The sequence below is a fragment of the Ictalurus furcatus genome, chromosome 15 (assembly GCF_023375685.1).
Source record: "Ictalurus furcatus strain D&B chromosome 15, Billie_1.0, whole genome shotgun sequence".
NCBI lineage: Eukaryota > Metazoa > Chordata > Actinopteri > Siluriformes > Ictaluridae > Ictalurus > Ictalurus furcatus.
In genome coordinates, this window is record NC_071269.1 from 6,412,501 (window position 1) to 6,438,676 (window position 26,176).

The 26,176-nt window shown below is 42.5% G+C and overlaps 1 protein-coding gene across 3 annotated transcripts in view; it reads left to right on the plus strand.

The window, feature by feature from the left end:
* The window catches only part of utrn (utrophin), a 180,590-nt gene that overhangs the window by 16,952 nt on the left and 137,462 nt on the right, over positions 1 to 26,176 (plus strand). For all 3 annotated transcript variants that reach the window (XM_053643180.1, XM_053643182.1, XM_053643181.1), the window contains exons 3-18: positions 3,489 to 3,550; positions 6,004 to 6,096; positions 6,801 to 6,878; positions 9,324 to 9,416; positions 9,588 to 9,760; positions 10,053 to 10,168; positions 10,331 to 10,488; positions 14,053 to 14,277; positions 19,275 to 19,456; positions 20,177 to 20,327; positions 20,500 to 20,619; positions 22,776 to 22,877; positions 22,962 to 23,069; positions 23,190 to 23,369; positions 24,078 to 24,250; positions 24,562 to 24,667. In XM_053643180.1, coding sequence (XP_053499155.1) covers positions 3,489 to 3,550; positions 6,004 to 6,096; positions 6,801 to 6,878; positions 9,324 to 9,416; positions 9,588 to 9,760; positions 10,053 to 10,168; positions 10,331 to 10,488; positions 14,053 to 14,277; positions 19,275 to 19,456; positions 20,177 to 20,327; positions 20,500 to 20,619; positions 22,776 to 22,877; positions 22,962 to 23,069; positions 23,190 to 23,369; positions 24,078 to 24,250; positions 24,562 to 24,667 — 2,120 coding nt within the window. The remainder of the gene's footprint in view (positions 1 to 3,488; positions 3,551 to 6,003; positions 6,097 to 6,800; positions 6,879 to 9,323; positions 9,417 to 9,587; positions 9,761 to 10,052; positions 10,169 to 10,330; positions 10,489 to 14,052; positions 14,278 to 19,274; positions 19,457 to 20,176; positions 20,328 to 20,499; positions 20,620 to 22,775; positions 22,878 to 22,961; positions 23,070 to 23,189; positions 23,370 to 24,077; positions 24,251 to 24,561; positions 24,668 to 26,176) is intronic.

Genomic DNA, 26,176 nt, shown 5'->3' on the forward strand with positions numbered 1-26,176 from the left:
GCTATGTTTGTTCGTGAAAAACATTTAACTCCATAATTATGCATGCTGAAATTTTGGATTGAGGTTAAAGTCGTATGGTACGCAGTTGCTCTGTGTGTGTGTGTGTGTGTGTGTGTGTGTGTGTGTGTGTGTGTGTGTGTTTTTCCTTTAAAATGCTTCAAATCTCAACTATAAATCTGGATGCTCTTCATTATGCACCAGGACACGCTCAGGCAAGCATCCGAGCTAGGAGAGGGAGGAACATGCACTGCATTCTGGGAGTTTGTATGTGTCGTGGAATGTCCTGTTAGCCAAAGTACGACCCACATCTCCAGCCAAGCGTGCAGTGAAGATTTAAAGCACTCTTAACACCTGACATGTCATCGGGACATCTGTCTGTCTGCACGTGTGAGATTATATATTACACCACAGACATGTCGGTAGTGGTTCAGAGAAGAGACCATGACTAGGTGAACATCTCTCATACACACGCATGATTTACACACACACACGTGCGCACACACACACACACACACACACACACACACTCGCTCACTGAACACAATGCACTTTATTCAAACAGGCGAGCTCAGGAATTCTGGGCCTTGAGATAAAAGGGCAGAATGTGTGGTTGGTGGTGTGACTAGGAAGTGTGTGTGTGTGTGTGTGTGTGTGTGTGTGTGTGTGTGTGTGTGTGTGTGTGTCTTTGGTGCATATTATGACTCTGTCATAGCCATAAGTCAACCTATGTAGATGATCAAACACCTCCTGCACTCATCTTTTATACTGTGTGTGTGTGATGCACCGTGTTTTTCTCCAAGACACATAACAAAGTCTTTGCCCTTCAGCAGTTCTGCATGAACACACAGTTGTTCACTGATTGTCTGTGTACGTACATGATGCACAATCATGCGACCCTTGAGTTTTTTGACCTTTGACCCTGCACAGCACTCAAGGGCACATTTCAAAACCTAGCAACCGGGGGGGGTATTTTCGGACAAAATTGACACACCATCAATGTTGGGCAAAAGGTTTTACTCTGGTTTTTAAAATTAAGTACAAATTGAAATTCAAACCCTGCATCTAATTTACTCAGTGTTGCCAGATTTGGGGAAAAATCCCCTACATTTGGAATAGTTTTTAAATCATTGATATATATATAAAAAAATGGTCATGGACTGGAATTTGTAATCTATTTTTTTTTTTTCCATTTTCAAACATGATGCAGAGCTAGATGTAAATTTTTACTACTTGCTATTAGAATTTCAGTGATGTCTTAACTAAGTTACAGTTTTTTTAATGAATGAAAATGTAATCAGTGGTCCAAATACCAAAACAACCTTGCACTCCCGTTTTTTGTTTTTGTTTTGGTGCCCAGCATGTCCTGAAATTTCGGTTTCAGTTTCAGTTGCAGGTTTTATGAGGAAGTCAAAGCCAGTAAACCCGTGCTAATCTCTACACTCTGACGTGTTTGATTAACATCTGCTGAACTCCTGACTCCTGAATGGGTGTGCTAATATCATCATGGGAGTAGAGCGTGTTACACTTGAGGACTGATTCGGTCAAAATGCATTCATATTTTGGATTGACAGGGTCCTATAAAGTGTATGATGTACATAGTAGGTGTGGCGTTTTCAGGTTTTACAGCGAGAGATATAAACATAATATCGAGTTTCACTGATTTGTAATAAATAACTGAAGGATTCTGTTCAGTCATGTGTTAGTTATTAGGTTAGGTCGCCTTAGTATCCTGTAGCAGGCTCACTAATGAGGATTATACTGCGTTTGACTAAAACTCAGACTTCCGACTAGAAAAAATGCAGAAAATTTGGGCCGGTCTCCTCAACCCAGAGGTCAGCAAGTGACATCAAATGATCATGTCTGCTCACAACACTTCTTAGCATTAAAGGAGTTATAAGTATTTGCTTTAGATCCAATCAACATACAGACATGTTCGCTTGTTAAATTCATAACTGACTGTTTTGAGGTCAGAGTTGGCTGGTTAGCTTGTTTCTAACAAAAGACTAACATGGAGGCATCCATGTTTTTTCCTCCCACTTTGTAGTTTGAACACACAGAGGTCAAAAATTCAGAGTTGCAACTTCCCACTTCTAAATTAGTCAAATACAGCATTAGATATTAATGGTTGGTAATATGATTATTAGAGCAATTAAATCTTCTTTGTCGTCTTCATCTTCTTCTTCGTCGTCGTCTTCTTCGTTGTCTTCGTCTTCTTTGTAGTCTTCTTCGTTGTCTTCTTTTTCTTCGTCCTGTTCTTCGTCTTCTTTGTCTTCTTCTTCTTATTATTAGATGTTAAGAGAGAAATCACTTGGTCAGTCCATCCATGATTTTGCGATCACTGAAATGAACACAAAATCAAGGAAACTTCACCCGAACTTGCATTTTTTTTTCGAAATTATGGCTGATTTTCCGCAGATTTGGGCCAAGATGCGTCATGTGACATCATCACAACGCACATTTAGACAAAGCCCCCTTCGGTTCACGTGCGTTGAACATGAGTACAGCTAAAAGGTCTCATTTAGCAACAAACATCACTGTGAGTGAATATTTGACATCGCTGTGCAAAACTATTTCGTGCAACTGCGATTTCACCAATTCAAGTAGTTTTCTGCAATAAGAAGCACAAAAAAATTCCATTTTTGGCCGCAACGATCGCAAAAAAACCTCCCCGAAATCCTGTCCGGACTGCTTGGTGGTGTTCCGTTATAAGGAAGTAATCAACGGCGGGGTGGTGTGACGAAGCTGAATCACCTGAATGTGAATTATTTATAAGTTGAGTTCCTCTTATACGACATCGATGTACCAATCATTATTAGCATTTTTAGATTTTAAAGGTTACTTTTTGTCAAAGGTTTTCTAAAATGAAGTTTGTCACGTTACCAAGAAACTTACCAATCCCGTTACAAAGCGCTGACACTGGAGACTCCTTCCAAAAGGCTTAAATGAACATTCTCCTTACAGAAAACGTCGCCTTTTCAACAATTTTAGACGCTTTTATTGTCTTGATCAATCTGATCATGTGGAGCAGTCGGTGTGTGCAGGTCCCAGTGTACGAGCTGTTCGTGTAGAAACGATAACGTGTTAGACTGAGCGTGTTAGTATAAGCTGAACTACTGTCAGAAATGCTGCTATAGAAGATCAGCTACGAGATTTCATCGTGTTCATTCCACAATAGACACAATTCTAATCCAGATTGGCGAACGTTACACAAATGTAGGTCATTTTGTGTGTAAGACGAGTAATGTGTTAATACTTTTGATAGGATAGTGTGTGAATTCATGCCAACAAAGCCAGTCTGGAAACTGTGTGTCTGTGTCCTATGAAACGTAAGGGTACATTAAAGAAGACGGTCTTGGAAACGAGGGAAAAGTCACTTGCACATTTTGGGAACTTTAATTAATGTAAAGCTCTTAATTGTAGTAGTTTATGACTGAAGGCCAAATAAATGTCTTCCCCTTTCTCCCTCTCTCTTTCTCTCTCTCTCTTAGATGAACACGATGCAGTCCAGAAAAAGACGTTCACAAAGTGGATTAATGCACAGTTCTCCAAGGTAACCACGACACAAACAGCAAAAACCTCCTTTTAAATTAAAAAAAAAAAAAAAACTCCTCCTAAAACCGCTCTCGGTTTTATTTTCTCCCCGAGACGGTTCTGGCTCTGTTTGGGAAATCTGAGAATTTCTATTCCAGAACCTGGCGAAGATTCCCGGGTTCTATGGAGCAGTTTCTTTGATCTGCTGTGGGGGAAAAATTGATTTGATTTGCTGGAAAGCTTCTGAGGTATTTTTGGCTGTTGCGAGACGTTCCACTTCTGAGCAGGCTCCCAAATCTTTTCACGGTTTTCCTTTGGTATTTACAGTAGAACCACAGATGGCGGTCCTACATCCTTCTTTTTCCTTTTCATAGGACTTTGCGGTATTTTGTTTCATAGGACTTTGCGGTATTTTGTTTCATAGGACTTTGCGGTATTTTGTTTCATAGGACTATGCGGTATTTTGTCCTATGGGAGCTTCTGATTAAAAAAAACAAAAAACAACACTTTAGACAAACGGTGCCCTAAATCTGCGTTTTGGTGGTGTGCCATGGTGGGGTTTTTTTGACTCCTCATCTGTACGGGACTTCAAACTGGACAGTCCTGAAAACTGACGCACAGCGACCCCACTGTTCGTCGCTTCTCCGTTTCTGTTTTTATTCATTTGGATACTGTTTTAGCATGAGGCTACATTTTGTGTGTTTGGAAAACAATCAACGAGACCAATCAGATTTGAGAAATCAGCAGCTTTAGTAGAGTGAGTTTTTGTTAATCGTTCTACTAAAGCTGCTGATTTGTCAATTCTGATTGGTCTTGTTGAGTTGATTTTCATGTCATTTTTCACACAAGGTGTGGGAAAGGCAACCTTTTAAGACTAAGATTCAGCAACTGGAAGGAAAACGTGAATAAATGACATGAATATGGTGTTTGTGTCTGGGAGATATTTTTGTTTGTGTGTGTTTGCATGGTTGTGTTTATGTCCCTTGAAGACTAATAACCCATCTGCTCATCATTCCCATGTGAAAGTTTTAGCCTTGTTCTGTTGGATATTTATAGCAGGACAAGGGTGATCGTGACCAGCAGCTAAACATGTCTCATCTGCCCTTCAGTGCACTTCCTCTTTTTCCCTAATGTCTCAAACAAGCTGAACTTTTTATGATGTGTGTCCCTCTGGGTAATTACTGCTATAATTTAACAGAGCTGTTACGCCATTATGACTGGCATGGGGAGTTTATGGCGGACTATTTATTTCGAGGTTTTTTTTTTTTTTTTTTTTTTTTTTTTTTAAATAACCTTTTCGGTGAATCGTGTCATATTGGTTTCTTCAGTTAAAATGATTAATTCAGATTCGTTCATCAGTTTGGTCGTTTGCAAATGTCCAGCCTGATAAGGCAGGCAACAAGCAGACATGCTTATATGTGTGCATTTAGAAACATTATTGAGGTTCGACTGAACTTGCTGAGTCAGCTGATTCACTGAATGAGAGAGGAGCACATCTTGGCCATTACCAAAAGAATCACCGAGTCAAACAGTGACCTGTTGAACAAGAGATTCTTGGTCAAGATGAAAAGATTCACTGAGTCAAACACTAACCAGATGAATGATCGAGGAGTGAATCTTGGTCATGACCAAAACATTCAAATAATGGTCTGCTGAACCAGAGAGGAGTGAATCTTGGTCATGAATGAAAGATTTGTGGAGTCAAATACTGACCATGCTTGAATGAGAGGAACAAATCTCAGTGAAGGCCAAAAGATTCACTGAATCAAACACGGACCTTTTGAACAAGAGAGGAGTGGATCTCGATCATGACAAAAAGAGTCGCCGAGTCAAACCCTGATCTGCTGAATTAGAAACATTTGAATGTTGGTCATGACCTAGAGGTTCACTTGAGTCAAACACTAACCTACTGAATGACAGGGGAGTGAATCTCAGTTATGAATGAAAGATTCGTGAAGTCAAATACCGATTTGCTGAATGAGAGAGGAACAAATCTCAGCGAAGACCAAAGGATTCACTGAATCAAACATTGACCTATTGAGCTGTAGAATCTTGGTCAAGATGAAAAGATTCACTGAGTCAAACATTAACCTACTGAATGACAGAGGAGTGAATCTCCGTCATGAATGAAAGATTCACTGAGTCAAACACTAACCAGATGAACAACAGAGGAGTGACCTAGAGACAACCCATGTTGGTCATGACCTAGAGATTCACTGAATCAAACACTGACCTTTAATGAATCTGCTGCTGAAGTTGCTGTTTTGGTTTAACTTTATGTAACCCTTTCTATTTGCTGCTTCTAAGATTTGTTTTCTATTGTATCATTCCAATATGAGTGCTTAATGTGTGTTCTGTGTTAATGTCTTTGGTATTGTGACATTGTTTGTGTGTGTGTGTGTGTGTGTGTGTGTGTGTATGTGTGAAGATTGTGTGTTAATTGTTTTTAACAGTTTGCCTGTTGTGTTCCAGACGGGGAAGACGGTTATTAAAGACTTGTTCTCTGACCTTAAAGATGGGAGGAAGCTTCTGGACCTGCTCGAGGGCCTTACAGGAACCACCCTGGTGTGTGTGTGTGTGTGTCTTGCATTTTGTGAGAACTACATATCCCCATAATAACGGGAAAACAAGACAGCATTGACACTGTGGGGGAAATTTAGCTCGTACCCATAGAGAAAAGTGTGTGTGTGTGTGTGTGTGTGTGTGTGTGTGTGTGTAAACCTGTCTTTCTGTGCGGGCTGCATTTATGAGCCAAACATTTTAGGGTGTGTTTGTGGTGTGTCTCCATTTGTCTATGTGTAATTATAGAATGTGTGTGTGTGTGTGTGTGTTCCTTGTGTGTGTATTTTTGGGGGGTTGGGGGGCAGTGAAGGGTCAGTTGTTGGGATGTTAACTGCCTGAGTAAGTGATGATGACTTGGTGTGTGTGTGGGTAATGAAATTCCTGAGAGCAATTTCATCAGGCACCAGCCCAATCCCCCATCTTTCTCTCTCTCTCTCTCTCTCTCTCTCTCTCTCTCTCTTACACATACACCCACACACACCATTTTGTGTTTTGAAGCTGTGAATAACAGTTAAGTTGATAGTGTGTGTATTGTAACTTGCAGCATGATTTCTTTGAGCCGCGAATGCTAATTACAACGCCCTCACACTACCGTGTGTGTGTGTGGTTTTACATACGTGATGTGTGTAAACCTTCTATGCATCGAGTATTATTATCCACAGCCAATCACAATATTTTCCTTTTTTCCCCCTCTTTCTCTGTTCTAGACTAAAGAGCGTGGTTTCACCAGAGTTCACGCTCTGAATAACGTCAACCGAGTTCTCCAAGTGCTGTACCAAAACAACGTAAGTTCTCTCGCTCTGTTTTGATATTATTTTCTCTCCTGGTTGTTTGTTGCAGATCACATTGTTGTTGTTGCTGATGTTGATTTAACTCTGAAGTTGGAACTATTGGTGCATTTGAGTCATGTCGGAAAGATCACATTTATGAGTTGAACACAAGAACGGCACCACAAAGTCGCAATTACAATTGGGGAAACTCGCGATTTTCTTTCTCGTTTCCGCGTTGGGGACGTGTCAGTAAGAAAACATGGTGGAATCAACAGATTTAGCAGTGTATGTATTTGATGTTAAATGTAAATGAGTCTTGTTTCATTTATACCTGTGGATAATCCCTATTTGGATATAATGCTGAAAATACAGACTGATGTAAAGAAAAGTGAGGACCTAAGTAAGAACATAAGGGAAAGTGAGGAGCTGTGTAAGAACATAAGGGAAAGTGAGGACCTAATTAAGAACATAAGGGGAAGTGAGGAGCTTTGTAAGAACAAGGAAAAGTGAGGACCTATGGAAGAACATGGGAAATTGAGGACCTGGTGCAACCAGGACCTTAGTTTTGCTCTATTCACCACTCTGTCCATCTCTTACTGTCTGTTTATCTCTCTAACTCTTCTCTCCTTCACTCTTTCTGTCACTGTCCTTGGTGATGTTTGAGCTCCAGGCAGTTGTTTCTCAATGTTCTGTGTTCAGCATCAGCATCACTCTGAGACAGACAGTGCAGTGTGGTAACAAGGACATCTTAATTAGTGTGTGTGTGCGCATCATGTAAACATTAGACCTCATAAAGATAGGTTGGTGTCAAATGTCCTCATAAGCACCCAGTCATCATAAAATAAACTGACTTTTATTTGAAAAATTAAGAGCCAAAATATTTACTTTGGGGTACTGAGGTAAAAGTTCGTGTTAGATTTAGGTGTCGCAGAGAATTTATAGCAAGGTCCTCACAAAGATAAAAAAAAAAAAAAAAACTGTGTGTTTGCTGTTGAAAGATAGTGATAAACGTTGTTGGGGGCGAGGTCTTTGTGGTCCTGTGCTTATTTCCTTCCCTTTTATGTTTGGCATAGCTGTAGTGTGACACATATACATACACACACAGTCACCAGTTTTGTTTTTGGTAAAACATTGCGATTTTATTCCAACTGTTTCCATAGGGTTTCTATATATATAACCGCCCCCCTCCCACGCACATTTTTTTTTTTACAGTTGGAAGTTAAAATCTAGCAACCCTCTTCAGAGTGATTAACTGTTTTGAGCTCCAAGTCTCGTTATTAAACTTCTTAGCATCGATAGCTGAAAGAAAAGCCATTCAGCTGCTTGAAAACCAAGTTAAACACAATAAACATGCACATTTTGACTCCTAATGAGAACAAAGATGGTCAAGAGTCTGTTTTTCTTTGTAATGGAGAAAAAAAAAGATCCATCATGTAAAGCCAGCCATTAAACACTCCAACGCTATATACAGATTGTGTCCAAGAGCAACGTCGCTAATTCTGCGTCCAGCTTCATCCCCTTCATCAGTAGGCAGGAATTTACTCCATCTTGAGAAATCATTGTCGGTGTTTATTCTGCTTTTACTATATTTCTTGTTCAGTTTTTTTGAAGCACAGAGTGATATTTTCTTTGTGGGCGGAGTGAAGGGATGTTGGGGAGGATCTATAAAATGAGTGACAGGAGGTCCATGTCAACACAAACACACAACGGCGAAGCATAGGGCAGTTTTCCAAATGGATTTTCTTAGCCATGTAATACACTCGCGCTGAGGCTGAGGGTTAAGCCATAATGTTTTTTTATCATGGTCTACATATTTTCTAGGTTATTTATACAAGTAAGAAATAATTCCTCCTACTTCCTGTCCTAACCCTGAACTGTGTAACCAACATACAAAAGATTTTTCTGCTGCTGATATTCAGTACAGTGCGATGTGTGGAAAACAGTGAGACTGTCTGATAATCCAGACCCCAAATATTTAAGTAATTAGTTGGAGTTTGGAAATTCTGATTTAAGTTGAATGCCGCATTGCGCATCTGTAGGCCTGAGGCGTTTAAACCCTGTACAACCTGGACAATGTATAACGCTTCTCTTGAAGAATATATATTTTTTTTATTCATTAAGAACAACACTTTATCTGTTTGTTGTTACACTTAACGTCTACGAAACAAGTTGCATACTATCGTCACTGTTATAGCAATCTTCTCTTACCAGGTTCTCTTTTTTCCTTCAAGTGAATAATCCTCTGTGGAAAATGGCGGAGATTGGTTTCGTTTTTATTGAAATAATCTCTCCTCGAGATGAATGTATTTGTGAACAATTTAAGAGGCACTCTGATTGGCTGCTTCGCTTTCACCTGAGCAGCTGAGGAATTTGGGGAGTATTTGAAGGGATTATAGTGTAATATGTCTTTTGATGTTGTGTATTGGTATGTGATGACTAACACACACGCTGTCTCTGCAGGTGGACCTGGTGAATATCGGTGGGACAGACATCGTCGATGGAAATCATAAGCTGACCCTCGGGCTCATTTGGAGTATCATCTTACACTGGCAGGTGAGAACTTGCGCGCACACACACACACACACACCCCCCCTTTGCAGAGTGTATTTTACATATGTCATTTTATATACAAGCATCATTATCACCACCATTGTGTGTGTGTGTGTGTGTGTGTGTGTGTGTGTGTGTGTGTGTGTGTGTGTGTGTGTGTGTGTGTGTGTGTAGGTTAAAGACATCATGAAGGATGTGATGTCCAGTCTGCAGCAGACGAACAGTGAGAAGACGTTGCTGAGTTGGGTCAGACACTGCACACGTGGCCGGGGTGACGTGAACGTGCTCAACTTCACCACAAGCTGGACGGATGGACTCGCCTTCAACGCCATCCTTCACCATTTCCGGTAAAGCACGCACACACACACTTCTTTTGCTTTGTTCTTCTTGTTTTGTCTTTTCTCTTTTCTCCCCTCTAAACCCAAATCTCATCTCGTCTCATGTTTTGGTCTCTTCTCATTATCTCGTGTCCCGTTTCCCTTTTTTCTTCCTCGTTTTCTCATCTCCTAATGTCTCCTCTATTCTTCTCGTCTTCTTTGCCCTTGTTTTCTCACGTTTTGTCTCATCTCTTTCCTCCTCCTCCTTCTCACTGATCTCACTTACTTGTCTCGTCTCATCTCCGTCTCCTCTCATCTACAGGCCTCATGCGTTCCGTTGGGATAAGATTGTGGCTCTTTCCCCGGTCGAGAGACTTGACCATGCCTTCAACTTTGCCAAAGATGAGCTCAACATTGAGAAGCTGCTCGACCCTGAGGGTAAAAAAAAAAATAAATGACGTACACGTCTCTGCATACAAACACATGCCATTTGATGTGACCAATCAGAAAAGTCCCACACACCAGCCTTACACACATATAAATTGGCAACTCACGTAAATTGGCAAACGAAGACGTTTCTCATAACACTGCTGTCTCTAGACGTGGCTGTGCAGCTGCCGGATAAGAAATCCATCCTCATGTACGTGACGTCTCTGTTTGCCGTGCTGCCCAACGACGTCACCATGGACGACATCCGAGAGGTCGAGACCCTGCCCCGGAAGTACAAGGTGGACGAGGGCCATCCTGTTGGCACGCAGGTAAACTGCAGAAAACGCTAATCTGAGGATTTCTGAATCACTTCAACTAACACCATGTTTAAATGCACTCATGAACGAACAGGATCGTGGACTACATCGATTATTTAACATCAAAACTCACCGTTTAGGAGACGGAGGAGACATCGCTCGTTACGGTAGTGGGCGTTTCTTTTTCCACACATGCTGACAGCGGTAGACCAATCACAACAGACTGGGACGTCTGACCAATCAGAGCAGAGTTTGCTTTCTGAAAGAAAGCAAGACCGAATCCTTTCAATGCTTCAATTTAAATGCTTCAATTTAAATGATGAGCACATTAAAGTGTTTTTTGATGTCGGGTGCATATGAATCTATTGTATGAGACCTTTAAAACAAAATTAGGTACATTTCAAAACCATAATAGGTGCACTTTAAAGATTGCGAATCCCCGTGGAGCCAAAGAGTGAAAGAAGTGAGCAAATATGTCAGAAAGGGGACTACTTGTTTTTCTGAAAAACAACAAGGGCATTTGATTTTGGTTATTTTTACCACCATTACTACTATTAATTATAATAATTATATGGATTGTAATAATAATAATTTTATTTATACCACAGCGCTGTTGAATTCTGATTGCTCAGAAGTTGTTAATTTTCTGTAATAGCAGCAGCAGTTTCAGCTGGCAATCAAATCACAGGTTTATACTAATCAGTCCGTACACATTTTTTTTTTCTTTTCAATAATCCAAAATATTAATGATATCTCGGGGACAATTCATCACAGCGTGGCTATTACATCATCATATCACCCAGCTCTAGTTCAGAGGGTGCAGTGTGACAGGAAAGGGCTGTCCAAGCCGCGTGAGGTGGTGTAAGCGGGGCTTTGTGGTTCGAGAACTGCCCCTGTGGTGTAGATAGTGAGTCAGAAGCCACCCCTCCCACATGCACTCCGTTCTCGTCTCTTCACTCGCGGTCGCTCTTTTTTTCCACTGGTGAGAATGAGTCATCATTTTCACTCCGTCCACCCGAGTGGAACCAAACACACACAGAGCACATTTAGTTTGACTTTAGCTGCTTCGGTTTGGGTCTGCTCAACACACACACACACACACAAACACACTGTACAATTCTAGAAAAAGTTCTGGAAAGTCGTTCTCTTCCCAGACCATGCGGCCACTCAGCGCTTAGTATCACGAGTGTAAGATCCATACATGGTGTGTTTGAATGGGTGTAAATGTTTGTGTGTGCGTGTGTGTGTTTGATTGTGCGTTTGTGTGTGTGTGAGTGGAGAGAATCTGGGTCTGCCATATGTTTGCCATTTAGGGGCTTATGTATTGCCAAACCTCAGCTATTTTAGTTGTAGACACACACACACACACACACACACACACACACACAAGTAAGTTCTCAGGCTCATGTCTTATTATAACTTTTAACTTTACTTTCCACATGTGCATTCTTACACACACACACACACACACACACAATCAATTTCTGCTTTTTGCTTATTTTGCTCACACGCACAAACACACACGCACAAATGTGCCACATGCGTGTGTGCACACAATTTCTGCTCTTTCTTACTTGTTCTCTCTCTCTCTCTCAAACACACACACACACACACACACACACACACACACACACGTTATGCAGCATGAACGTGTGGGTTTGTGCTCAGAATGCCAGTGCATATTTTGACTCTGTGACCTTTTCTCCCCGGCGAAGGTCATTCTGCACAGATCCGCACTAAACAACACGGCTTTATTTAAGGATGTGAATCGGAGCGATTATAAGCACTTTCGCATTGAGTGATCGAGTTTCTGGGCTGTGTGTGTGTGTGTGTGTGTGTGTGTGTGTGGTAAATAAATAAACTCTTGACTAAAGTGCTCTCTCTAAAACCCAGCCAGCAACAAAAATAATTCATTCAAATGGTTACAATCCAAACCGAATATGGAAACCAGATATCAGAGTTTATTAAAATGCACATGAAATTCATGTGAATAAAAAAGTGATGCATGGAGAATATTGTAATATTGTTTTCAAATCTAATATAGATCACTGAGCACCTTCTGTCATTTATTATTTATTATTCATACGACAAAACTCAATCAGCATGCAAATTAGCCTTATAATAATAATAATCAGCATAACAAAAATTATATTATTATTATTATTAATCAGCATAAGAAAAATAATAATAATCAGAATAACAACCACGAACAACAATAATAATAATGATCGCAATAATCATCGTCATCATTATTTTTTTCCACCATGTTTACCGCTTGGCACTGGGAACTTTTATTATTATTGTGTCATTTATTGTTTTTTAAAAAAATTTTTTTGTAAATTTGATGCAATTTATTATTATTATTTTTTTTATTGTTACATTTTGTTATGTATAATTTAATTTTTGGTTAATTCTCTGTGGGTAATTTCCCATCAAGTTATTTATTTGTTAATTATTTGGTTTTTTTAATTGTTTTTTTTATATTGTTACTTTTTATTGCACTTAATTCTTGTTTTTTGTCTTTTTTAGTTATGTAGATATTTATTTTTTGAATTTTTTTTTATTGTTGCTTATTTATTTATTTTAATTTTGTTTTGGTTTTATTTTACTTTTTGTTGCACTTAATTGCAACAAAAGTAATTACGCCCCATCTATTGTTACTTTCATTGTTGCTTTTTGTTGCATATATTTCTTGTAACTTGTTTTGTTTTGCATCTTGTTCTTAATTTCATTTTCTTTTAGCAACAAAATGGTGAATGGTAGTTTTGTGGAATAAGTGATAAATGGCAAATTACAGGACAAAGTGATGTAAAGTCATAAATGACACTTTGCAGTTCAGTTTAGCCATGGACTTGGTCCCCATGCCAGCTGTGTACACTCCAGCCTAGGTGTTAAAACTCACACTAGTAACATGGATCCCTAATGAACGGCAGGCAAGTTCACTCATAGCTTTGGATCATCGATGTGGTCTGTATTTTCAGGTTGTAGCTACTTTCCCATTGACCTCACGTCTGCATGTTATCTCACAATAACATTAGTATTTTACAGAATTCTTGGGTGCGGTGTTGTTTTTCGCCATGTAGTAGGGCACGGTATGGGAGTGTCTTCCTCAGACAACATCTTTCTTTATAACGAAACACAGTGGTATTTACACCATGAAGAAAGACCTGCTCCAGTTACACTTATGCAATCTCACACACACACACACACACACGCACTTGGCATTTGCATGCTGATATTTACTCCTATTTGGAAATGTCAGGTGGTTTATGGGCGAATGTGATTGTGAATGTGGTTATTTTTAGATTTTTTTTCCTTGATCAAGAATACAGCTAAGAAGTTTATAATGCATTCAGTGACTAGCAAGACCAGATTTACCAACAAGGTTTTGCTAGTAGCACTAGTATCAACAACAAATATCCAGAATATAAAACCTAAAACCAGCACGTCAGATGTATCCACCCACTATAGACTCCTTTTCCAAATAAAAATAGTTCTCATCTTGTGCCTTTCGGTGTAATCCCCCTTGTTCTTGATTGTCTATTTACTCCATCTTCCTGTCCATGTCTCCTGCAGGGACTGGCTGGATCACCCGAGGAGGTGGGCAGATCACAGGCCGAGACCTCGGCCGTGGACAGGGAGATCGATTTGGAAGGAGGGATGGAGATGGATCTGGACTCCTACCAGGCCACGCTGGAGGAGGTGCTCACGTGGCTGCTGTCCGCCGAGGATGCATTGCAAATCCAGGATGAGGTTTCTGATGACGTGGAGGAAGTTAAGGACCAGTTCCATACGCATGAGGTACTGCAGCAACAGTTCTATTCCGAACATTGAGTAACGTAAAAATGTGGTCAGTGAGATTAATGTTGAGTATCCTTGACTTGCTCAAGTAACTTTAGACTGGAAGGGATGCTGGTTTTACAATTTGGTGAATAATTTCACTGGGATGCTGTAGATTTGCAATTGCGGCTGCTGTAATCATAAATACTGTCTTATGCTCATCCCAGGATAGAAGGTCTTTTCAAGACACTTTACTCTTTTAAGCCTGTATAGCGTAATGACTTGGAATCCAACCATCCGATGGGTTCCCTTTACAGTCTGGTTCCTCTCAAGGTTTTCCTTGCCCCTGTTGCCTCTGGCTTGGCCTTTACCACTAAACTCTGAACGCAACTATTCTGGCAATCCAGAGAATCTGAACGAAGGAGCTTGTGAATGTGAGGAGAGGTCACCTTTTCACTCTTCAGACTGTAAACACCTCTTGTCTTCTCCGAAAGGAATGTGTAGCCTCCTTCGCTCCATCCTCCTCTCAGAGTACACGGTCACAACATGCAAGGAATGTCAGGAATTCCATGGAGCGAGGCAGCTCCAATCCCCCAAACCTTGAAGAGAGGGATGGATGTAGGGACTGGGAGGTTGGGGAAGGTGTTCTGACAGTCGGGTTGTAATGAGGTAGGGGGAAGGTTTACATTCCTAATGTTAAATTTGGAGGCTAATGGGACAAAAACATGTCAAACAAACAGAGATGTGCCGATCCTCTCAGGAACGGGCTTTTATAGAGTGCTGGAAGCAGATGGCTTGGAACATCGTGTTCCCATTCTGGTGCTTTTTCCACTTTTCAAGAATCAGAATCTGATCAAGGTATCTGATCAAGGCTGCTTTGCCCCAAGAATTCAGTATTTTTGGTGAAGTTTGGAAGCTGTTTTGAAGCCCATGTGTTGTCCAGAGAACCAATCCCTGGTCCTTTTGGAAGGTCTGGGGCTCTCTTCCACTGAACCATGGTGTGGTCTGCATCAGGTCTGGAAGCTATCTGCTGCTTGCTGTTTCAAGTCTGGTGATGGGGGATGGCAGGGAAATGGTTGTTATGGTCAGTGGAGGAGACTGATTTACACCTTATTGATCTATAAGACCAAGACTTTCAGAGTTTGGAGGGAATTTTTCCACATGAGACCCTCACCCAAACAAATCAATCCAAGTGTGAACACACCCTTAGATAGAACATTTTATTCAAACTTTTCAGAACATTTCTGATTGAAAATGAAGAAAATGGAGGTTTAGTACAATGAGGAGAAGTCAAATGTGATGTCATTGCATTGTCTTGTCTCTCAAGTTGTTGAGGATAAACGACTATTAGAGCTTGAAGTTGTGTTTCTATTTGGGTCAGATCTACAGGGTGTTCCAGAGGTCTTTATACATAGTCGACTGTGTTTGCTAGCACCACAACCACGGTTGAGCCTTCGTCAGTAGATGTTCGTGGACGTCCACTTCTGGGTCGGTCCGCAGCACTTCTAGTCTTTTCGAATTTATTAAAAAGTTTGACGTGTGTGAAACATGTGCTTGGTATGTTTCCTGTTAAAGTCCATCACAGCCTTGAGACAGCTTCCCGATTCAGTCATGAGAACGATTTCAGTACGTTCTTCTTTTGTCAAAGGTGTTCTTAAAGGCTATCTGAAAAATATGTATAATATAAACTAACTATGAAGATTTCTGGAAGACATTTAGCTAAAAAAAAGTGTTAATTTCCCCCTATGTATGGAGACCTTTGGGATTTTGTACTGAGGAAATGGTCTGGTTTATTTAAGTTTTTGCTAGTTTGAGAAACAACTTTTTAACATAATCCTGGATAAAATGAATGTATTATTTCATCATCTTGGTCCAATGTGGATTACGTGGATTTGTTCTGTTGCTTGATGAGCCTCTCTCATGGCACTTGCACACACATTAGTTTGTTTCCTGACTCTGAATCAGAGCGGAATTGATCGGTGGTGATTCCTTTGGTTTGGTTTGGTTTCACTTCGCATAATAATTGCATGTGCACCAAGTTCACAGGCATAGGCTACAGGCTCCCCTGAGACCCTGTGTAGGATAAGCAGTATGGAAAATGGATGGATGGAAAACATTTTGTGTGCTGCATACAGCATTTGTTTTTGTTTTCTCTGTTTGGCCGTTTGTCCAAATTTCTGCAGCGCAACCCAAAATAAACGTGTATTTAGTTCACCAATCGAGTCGATACGGAGTCGAATCACTTTCTCACTGCTACAGAAGTTTGTTGTGTTCTCAGGTCACTGATGGGGTTCCACACCAGGGGTCCATTCAAATGGACTAAACACTGCGTATGTACCCTTAGTGTCACGCCTCCGTTTTGTTCTCCATGGAAAAACTATCAAAAGAAATGACCTGTCATATGACGTGTTAGTTCTGTAATGCTGCCTCTGAAGACGTTTAGTTCCATAATGCTGCCTCTGAAGACGTTTAGTTCCATAATGCTGCCTCTGAAGATGTTTAGTTCCTGTTTGTGTTGAGGAATTAAGAACCTTTTAGTTCTGGAAGTGGCCAGTTTTCTCTTGGTACGTAGTGAAGTACAGTTAAGGAAGGGGATGGAAAGGTTTTTGTTTTGAAGCTCTCTTCATACAAGGCATTTTTATCCCCCCCCCCCTTCTCTCTCTCTTTCTCTCTTTCTCTCTCTGTGTGTGTGTTATCTGTCACGTTCGGCTAACTCCCAGCGATCTGCCCTCACCGTGTTTTGTTCTGAGGTTGCCATGGCTGTTCCGGGGTGAAGTGACCCAGAGCACACCTACAGGCGCTGAACATGAGCACTTAAGTTCTCAAACACTCCAGATAAAGCAGCTGTCTCGGTTTTCTTGGAAGGCAAGCACAGCGAGCCATTTTAAATTTAGCAGTGCGTGTCTAAAACCTCCAATTAACCGAGACGGAAAGTCAGAAGTGACGGAGAATTCGCACAAAAAACTTATTCAAGCTACACAACGTTACAATCTACACAACGTCTTTTCTTCTCTCTCTTTTTAAGAACAAAAAAAGTCCTCCTCCAACCTGACGCAATTTTTTTTTTCTTCTTCAGTTTGATCGAGGTTCATTTTTCATGTTCAGTTCTGATAATATTATTGGTATTTTTGTAACATGCTGTAAATCTGTATTCGTTTATTGTCCTTAATTCATAAGAGATATAAATCACCTCAAATTTTTAGGTTCAAGTTGATTTAAAAATGGCCCGCTAGCAGGGGATCCTGTCTGATCTGAGCAGCCCTGAGCCAGTCCGCATCTCAGCTCATGATTGGAATAATTTGCATTCAATTTTTATTCAATAGCAGAATATTCTTAATCACGGTAATAACGCAAAATGGGAAGTTGGAGCTCGTAATTACGTCATTTTCAACAGAGAGTAGAGACAACTTTTTTTTGTTAGCAACAATATAGCTAGCTAACTGTGATGAGTGATGTGTATTTACCTCCTAATTTGCTACGAAGTGCTACTGTGTGTACTATTGATGCCGTGAGTGGCCGTTTTGATTTGGCATCACTTGCCGAACTTGGGATTGCAGAGACCTTCCCGACTTAAGACGGGAATTCCGAGTCGTGGGGACGTTTTTTTCGGAAATTGCCAGCTACATTTTCATACTTTCTACTCCGTAACTCTCATTTTGGTCAGTTTTTGACTGTAGTAGACTTTCTTCAGTCCTGTGCAACGTTAGATCCCATCGGGACGCGGGGCTGGAACTGGGTGCCTTGATATCAAAGATCTAAAAGCAGCATTGTGTTCGGACACCGCGTTCTGTGATCGTGATCATCGAGCTGTTCTTCTGTCCGGCGGTTATCTGATGATTATCTTTAAGCTCAGGCTTTTAGTGCAGATTGAATAGAGAGACTCGGGTGGAAGTTTTACACCAGAAAGCGCTTACGGCCACAACATTCGCGTTGTTCCTTTATTATTGAGATATCGGACTCCTCGACAGATCTTCTAAAGATGTCTGTGACCTGGATGAAAAAGCACACAGTTCAGAGAGTGAGTGTCTGAATGTGGGAAATTCTATAAATTCAGTCATGTGTGTATAGATATGGGGGATCTGTGGTAGGTTTAAGGAGAAATATGCAGGGCAAAAATTACAGTTCCAGGCAGGGTGTAGTCAACACGGTGCCGATATAATGACTACCATGTGTGGCACTTTAACAGCTCTCTGAATTACACGTCAGAACATTAAATAAATACCCTAGTCTCAGTACACCTAGTTACTGAAGAATTTCAGTTAAGTGGGTCTGATACCATGCCTAAATAGCAGAAACATATATATATATATATATATATATATATATATATATATATATAAACAAATAAATAAATAAATATATAAAATATAATATGTAAGGAATAAAACAGGCTGTTGTAGAAAAATAACCAGTGACCTGCAGCGACAGAGCGTCCCGAAGTGTTTTATATAACCTTTGCCAAGAGTTACACGTTTTCATTTATTAATGAATACAAAACTGTGCTTTTTATGTGCCATTTATAGGTACGTTTATTGTTGTTGGCTCCTGTTATCACTTTTCAAGTCACCAGCCTCTACTTTTTCTTTCTTGAAGTTATTTAGACAATTTTTTTGATTAAAAAGGCAACTTGTCATGTTACTGAGAAACTGCACATCGTAAACTCCTCCCTAAAGCGGTGACACTGGAGACTCCTTCCATAAAAATGTTAAATAAGCATCTCCTTAAGGAAAGCTTTACGATGTCGACGATGGTACGTGTTTTGTTACGTACATCCCTGTGAACGAAGTTACTATAGAAACAAGAACATGTTAGAACGAGCGCATTAACATAAATTCGTGAGCTGGGTTATAGCCAGCACTTCTGACCAATCGGAATCGGGAATTAAACTGGTATAAAATAAATGAAAATATAAATATGGTCAATTTGAAAGGACGAATTTGAGCCTGCCTTTTCTGAACCTTTTTATTTAACCAAATTGTTTTGTTGTTGGGTTTTTTTTTTTGCTTTTTTTCCCTCAGGCGTTCATGATGGAGCTGACCGCACACCAGAGCAGCGTGGGTAATGTGCTGCAGGTGGGAAATCAGCTGATTGCGCAGGGCAACTTGAGCGAGGAGGAAGAGGATGAGATCCGTGAGCAGATGACTCTGCTGAACTCGCGCTGGGAGGCCCTTCGTGTGAACAGCATGGACCGCCAGGCCAGGTGTGTGTATATATGTATGTGCTCCAAATATCCGTTCCTGTATCTTGGAAGTGGGCGTGGCCTAAACCTGCGCAATGAACATAGAAGTTACTATTGAAAAAATATAGATTTATTTTAAATACTTCTTTTTGGAGACCAAGCTTGGGTATGGAGATACCATAGTATCTCCATACCCAAATAATACATTGCCTCTGACTCATGACTGTATTTGTATCTGTTTAGAACACATATGTTCATTCCAAATAACATGTTCTTATTGAGAAAGTAGGAGGAGTTTCGCTGGAGGTTGTCGGGTGGGGAATTGATGTGCCAATGCTTTTAATGTTGAGAGAAAAAATTAAAGCCTAGCAAAGCGGTCATCAAATACAGCCGAGGGGGCCAATACTGTAATCCTTAGTTGAAAATGCAGAGAAGCTTGAGCGCAAACCTTACCAGAGGACTAGTCATGCTAGTCATTTTCTGAGGCTGAATCTCAGATGTTTTTCTACATTCTAGGCACTAGGTAGGGCGCACAGCACCGTTTGGTAATATCCGACATAGGGAGCTAGGAAACCGAATTGGAAGGAACTTGGGATTTGGCCTAACTAGAGGATTTGGGATCGTTCTTGCGTCACGGGAAATAAATCGAGCCTATACTGCGAAAAAGTTAATGTGGGTAACTAAACCGAACAAATCAATGAATCGGAATCATTGAGTCAACTGCTTTGATTATTGTTTCAGACTTCATGAAGTTCTCATGGACCTCCAGCATCAGCAGCTCCAGCAGCTCTCCGATTGGCTGAAGGAAACAGAGGTGCGGATCCGTAAAATGGAGACCGAGGCGATGGCAGGAGACATGCCGGGATACCTGGCTCAGATCGAGCAGCACAGAGTAAGACAGCTCTCTGACGGTCGTTTGGTGATTTGCACGTTCGTGCTTCACTGCTTGTACTAGACATTAGTGCCATAATGACAGAGGAAACATTAACAGTATCTCATTGAAGCACCCTTTGACCTCTCGTCCTTGCTTGACCGTGACCTTTACGTTTGTGTTCGGGGGTCAGGCTCTGCAGAGCGACCTGGAGACCGAGCAGGTCAAGGTGAACTCTTTGACTCACATGGTGGTGGTGGTGGACGAGAACAGCGGCGAGAGCGCAACCGCCGCCCTGGAGGACCAACTTCAGGTACGGACACGTCGCTAGTTTGTTTCACCTTGCAAGTTTTCGTTTTTATGAGAGAGAGAGACTGTGTGTATGTGAGAGAGAGAGAGAGAGAGAGACTGTGTGTGTGGGTGAGAGAGAGAGAGACTGTGTGTGGGTGAGAGAGAGAGAGAGACTGTGTGTGAGAGACTTTGAATGTGAGATAGAGAGATGGAGAGACTGACTGACAGAGAGACTGACTGACTGACAGAGAGACTGACTGACTGACAGAGAGACTGACTGACTGACAGAGAGACTGACTGACTGACAGACTGAGAGAGGCAGAGAGACTGACTGAGAGAGGCAGAGAGACTGACTGAGAGAGGCAGAGAGACTGACAGAGAGGCAGAGAGACTGAGAGAGGCAGAGAGACTGTGTGTGTGAGAGAGAGACTGTGTGTGTGAGAGAGAGAGAGACTGTGTGTGTGGGTGAGAGAGAGAGACTGTGTGTGAGAGAGAGAGAGACTGTGTGGGTGAGAGAGAGAGACTGTGTGTGGGTGAGAGAGAGAGAGACTGTGTGTGAGAGAGAGAGACTGTGTGTGAGAGAGAGAGACTGTGTGTGTGAGAGAGAGAGACTGTGTGTGTGTGAGAGAGAGACTGTGTGTGAGAGAGAGAGACTGTGTGAGAGTGTGTGTGAGAGACTGTGAATGTGAGAGAGAGAGATGGAGAGACTGACTGACAGAGAGACTGACTGACAGACTGACTGAGAGAGACAGAGAGAGACAGAGAGGCAGAGAGACTGACTGACAGAGAGGCAGAGAGACTGACTGACTGAGAGAGACAGTGAGACTGTCAGTCTCTATGTCTCCCTCTCTCTCACTATGTCAGTCTCTATGTCTCTCTCTGTCTCTCTGTCAGAGTGAGAGAGAGGGAGAAAAGAGACTATAATGTAAGTGATAGCAGGAACTATTTTGTCTCCTATACGTTCAACAATATTAAATGTAGCTATAAACGGATAAAAAGTGCGAAGTGTCAATAATAATAAATCAAAAAATGTTGTCGTTGGAAAACTGTTGCGATATAAGAGGAATAAAACATGTACAACTCTCTATGATTTTCCTCTAACAGCACTCCGGCAAGAGTTTTTTATTTTGTGTGTATAATATTGTTACGCACAATTGTTGGTATAATGACTTGGAGTCCGGTGGTTGGCTACTAGGAGATATTTTATACTCTCACTTTTTTGTAAACCTCATCTGTTCTGACACAGCGCTCAGAGTGTTTTATAGCACTGCCTGTGCTGCCGTTCACTCTGTGGCCTGTAATGACACACGGCGCTCTTTGAACCTTAATGCCCGTGTTTGTCTGCTGAAGCTCAGTGAGGATTACGTCCTTAAGAGCTGACGGGTGAAAAAACGGCTTCATCTTCGAGCTGACGCTAAGCAGAAACGTTCCTGGAGAGTGAACGTGTGGTGGAGTGTAAAAACCAGATAGTGGCTTTTGGTATCAGAAAACACTCGATCTCTCATGATCGCTCTCGGTGCTGTGGAACATCCGACCTTTCACACAGTGCTATGCAGTTTACATGTTAAAAAGGGTGTCGACGAATAAGCCTCAATGGTGCTCCGCATAAACAAACCACATCCACATTATAGCTACTTATAGCTACATATCGGAATAGCGACTTATCGAAATAGCGACTTATAGCTACATATCGCAATAGCGACTTATAGCTACATATCGAAATAGCGACTTATCGAAATAGCGACTTATAGCTACTTCTAGAAATAGCGACTTATGGCTATATATCGCAATAGCGACTTATAGCTACATATCGAAATAGCGACTTATAGCTACATATTGAAATAGCTACATATCGAAATAGCGACTTATAGCTACTTCTAGAAATAGCGACTTATGGCTATATATCGCAATAGCGACTTATAGCTACATATCGAAATAGCGACTTATCGAAATAGCGACTTATAGCTACATATCGAAATAGCGACTTATCGAAATAGCGACTTATAGCTACATATCGAAATGGCGACTTATAGCTACATATCGAAATAGCGACTTATAGCTACTTCTAGAAATAGCGACTTATAGCTATTTGCTGGTAGTCACTGAAAGATTTTTGTCATGCTAATCGTATGCAGTGTAACGTATTTTCTTTCCGTCGCTGTGTATTTCTCGGTGCAGTCTCTGGGCGAACGCTGGGCTGCGGTGTGTCGCTGGACAGAGGAGCGCTGGACCAAACTGGAGGAGATCTTGCTAGTGTGGCAGCAGCTCCTGGAAGATCAGGTTAAAAACATTTAACTGCAATTTTTAAAAGTTTTACCGTCTGAACTTTTTACTTATACGTATTTTACTTAACGGCATTTCCAGAACCTGTTCAGGGCCTGGCTGGGGGAGAAAGAAAAGGCTCTGAGCGAAGTGCAGACGAGTGACTTCAAAGACCCGAGCGAGATAAACACTAATGTTCGTAGATTAGCGGTGAGTAGTCTAGCTAGGTAGGCATGTTATTCAGGAAGTGCCCAACAGTGAGACTGGCCTGAATGTTAGGATTTTAGTGACTAACCTGGCAAGTTTGAAACTTTCGACATCCTCCGGCAGAGCCTGAAGGAGGACATGGCGCAGAAGCGGCGGGCACTGGGCACTCTGTCCGAGGCAGGGCAGGATGTGGCACAGCTGCTGAAAAGCCCCGCAGCGAGGCAGCGCATTGAGGCGGACACGGAGGAGCTGACGTTGCGCTGGGACAACCTGGTGCAGAGACTGGAGGACTGCTCCAATCAGGTAACACACACCACACACTCTCAGCCAATCAGCTGCTTGATCAACTTTACATTTAACCATTCAATTTGGAGATATTGCACTAACAAGAATTTCCTTCCTTTCCTTCATGTTGAGTTGTGAACACGTTAATCATTATGTTGTATAAAGTACACAGGAAAACGACCAGAAAAAAAAAAATCACCACATCATAATCTGTCTTTACATTTATAATAGCATAAGTTCTGTTGTTCTAGGCTTCATGGAGAACCTGCTACAATTCTGCGACTGTCATGTCAATGTTTTTATCAGAGATAACAAATGTATCTTATATAGTTCTTATTATATGATTCCAAAAAAATATTCTGTAACATGTTTGGTAATCAATTTTCTTTCTCTGTTCTACTGATACATTAATGGTGTAGGAATAAAATAGGCATGTAAGACCAAAGTAATAGAAAAAATGCAGGGTGCCAATACTTTTGCACTGACCCGTGTATGTTACCTCATTTGTATATTTTGCAAAAAAGCATTGAAACAGCATGAGAAAACACACACACACATGGCACACCTGAGCTCCGCACCAACACCTGAGCATCCCAAATTCCCTGCAATAAGGTGGTGCTCAGAGCTCCGTAACCTTCTTACCCCCTCCCGGGAGAAATTTTAAGTATTTTTTTCTGTAGTCTTCTTGTTTAACACAGTCATATGCACTCTTGTCTCGTCTCCAAGGTAACCGTGGTAGTCAGTGCTGCAGGGACGCCGCAGGTGCAAGAGAGGGTCGTCATAGAGACGGTCACCACAGTAGTGGAGCGGACACAGCGCACGGTCACCGACCAGGAGCTCCTGCCTCCTGCACCACCGAAGAGACGCCACCTTGATACGGACACGGAGCTCAGGAAACTGTAGGAATACACTCTCTCTGTTGCGCACACACACACACACTCAACCTCGCTGTTCATTGGTGACGTTGGTAGTTTCCTTTTCCAAACTTTTGTCTGTCTGTCTGTCCTTTTCTTTCTTTCTACTATTCCACCTTTCTTTCTTTCTTTCCCTCTGTCTGTCTGTCTCTTTCTTTCTTACTTTCTCTGTCTGTCTTTGCATCATTGCTAATGTAGACCTACCTGTTAGCTTTGTTTATTAAACTGTATGCGGACCTGTTCTGTGTGTGTGTGTGTGTGTGTGTGTGTGTGTGTGTGTGTGTGTGTGTGTGTAGAGTGGACAGTGAGATTCCTGACCTTTTGTCCTGGTTGGTGAGATGGAAAACCTCAACACAGACGCTGCCCTCTAGAGATCCTCACGACCTCACGAAAAAACTCCAGGTAATAAATCTAAGAGAGCGCTGCCGCTGATGATTGGCTCAGTGAGAGTGCCGCCGCTGCTGATTGGCTCGGTGAGAGTGCCGCCGCTGCTGATTGGCTCGGTGAGAGCGCGCCACAGCTGCTGATTGGCTCGGTGAGAGCGCGCCACTGCTGCTGATTGGCTCGGTGGGAGCGCGCCACTGCTGCTGATTGGCTCGGTGAGAGCGCCGCTGCTGATGATTGGCTCAGTGAGAGCGCGCCACAGCTGATGATTGGCTCAGTGAGAGCGCCGCTGCTGATGATTGGCTCAGTGAGAGCGCGCCGCTGCTGATGATTGGCTCAGTGAGAGCGCGCCACAGCTGATGATTGGCTCAGTGAGAGTGCGCCACAGCTGATGATTGGCTCAGTGAGAGCGCGCCACAGCTGATGATTGGCTCAGTGAGAGCGCGCCACAGCCGATGATTGGCTCAGTGAGAGCGCGCCACAGCCGATGATTGGCTCAGTGAGAGCGCCGCTGCCGATGATTGGCTCAGTGAGAGCGCCGCTGCCGATGATTGGCTCAGTGAGGGCGCGCCGCTGCCGATGATTGGCTCAGTGAGAGCGCCACTGCCGCTGATTGGCTCAGTGAGAGCGCCACTGCCGCTGATTGGCTCAGTGAGAGCGCCACTGCCGCTGATTGGCTCAGTGAGAGCGCGCCACAGCTGATGATTGGCTCAGTGAGAGCGCGGCCGCCACAGCTGATGATTGGCTCAGTGAGAGCGCGGCCGCCGCTGCTGATGATTGGCTCAGTGAGAGCGCGCCACAGCTGATGATTGGCTCAGTGAGAGCGCCGCTGCTGATGATTGGCTCAGTGAGAATGCCGCCGCTGATGATGATTGGCTCAGTGAGAGTGCGCCACAGCTGATGATTGGCTCAGTGAGAGCGCCGCTGCCGATGATTGGCTCAGTGAGAGCGCGCCACTGCTGATGATTGGCTCAGTGAGAGTGCCGCCGCTGCTGATGATTGGCTCAGTGAGAGCGCCACTGCTGATGATTGGCTCAGTGAGAGCGCCACTGCTGATGATTGGCTCAGTGAGAGCGCCACTGCTGCTGATTGGCTCAGTGAGAGCGCCACTGCTGCTGATTGGCTCAGTGAGAATGCCGCCGCTGATGATGATTGGCTCAGTGAGAATGCCGCCGCTGCTGATGATTGGCTCAGTGAGAATGCCGCCGCTGATGATGATTGGCTCAGTGAGAGTGCGCCACAGCTGATGATTGGCTCAGTGAGAGCGCCACTGCCGATGATTGGCTCAGTGAGAGCGCGCCACTGCTGATGATTGGCTCAGTGAGAGCGCGCCACAGCTGATGATTGGCTCAGTGAGAGCGCCACTGCTGATGATTGGCTCAGTGAGAGCGCCACTGCTGATGATTGGCTCAGTGAGAGCGCCACTGCTGATGATTGGCTCAGTGAGAGCGCCACTGCTGCTGATTGGCTCAGTGAGAGCGCCACTGCTGATGATTGGCTCAGTGAGAGTGCCGCCGCTGCTGATGA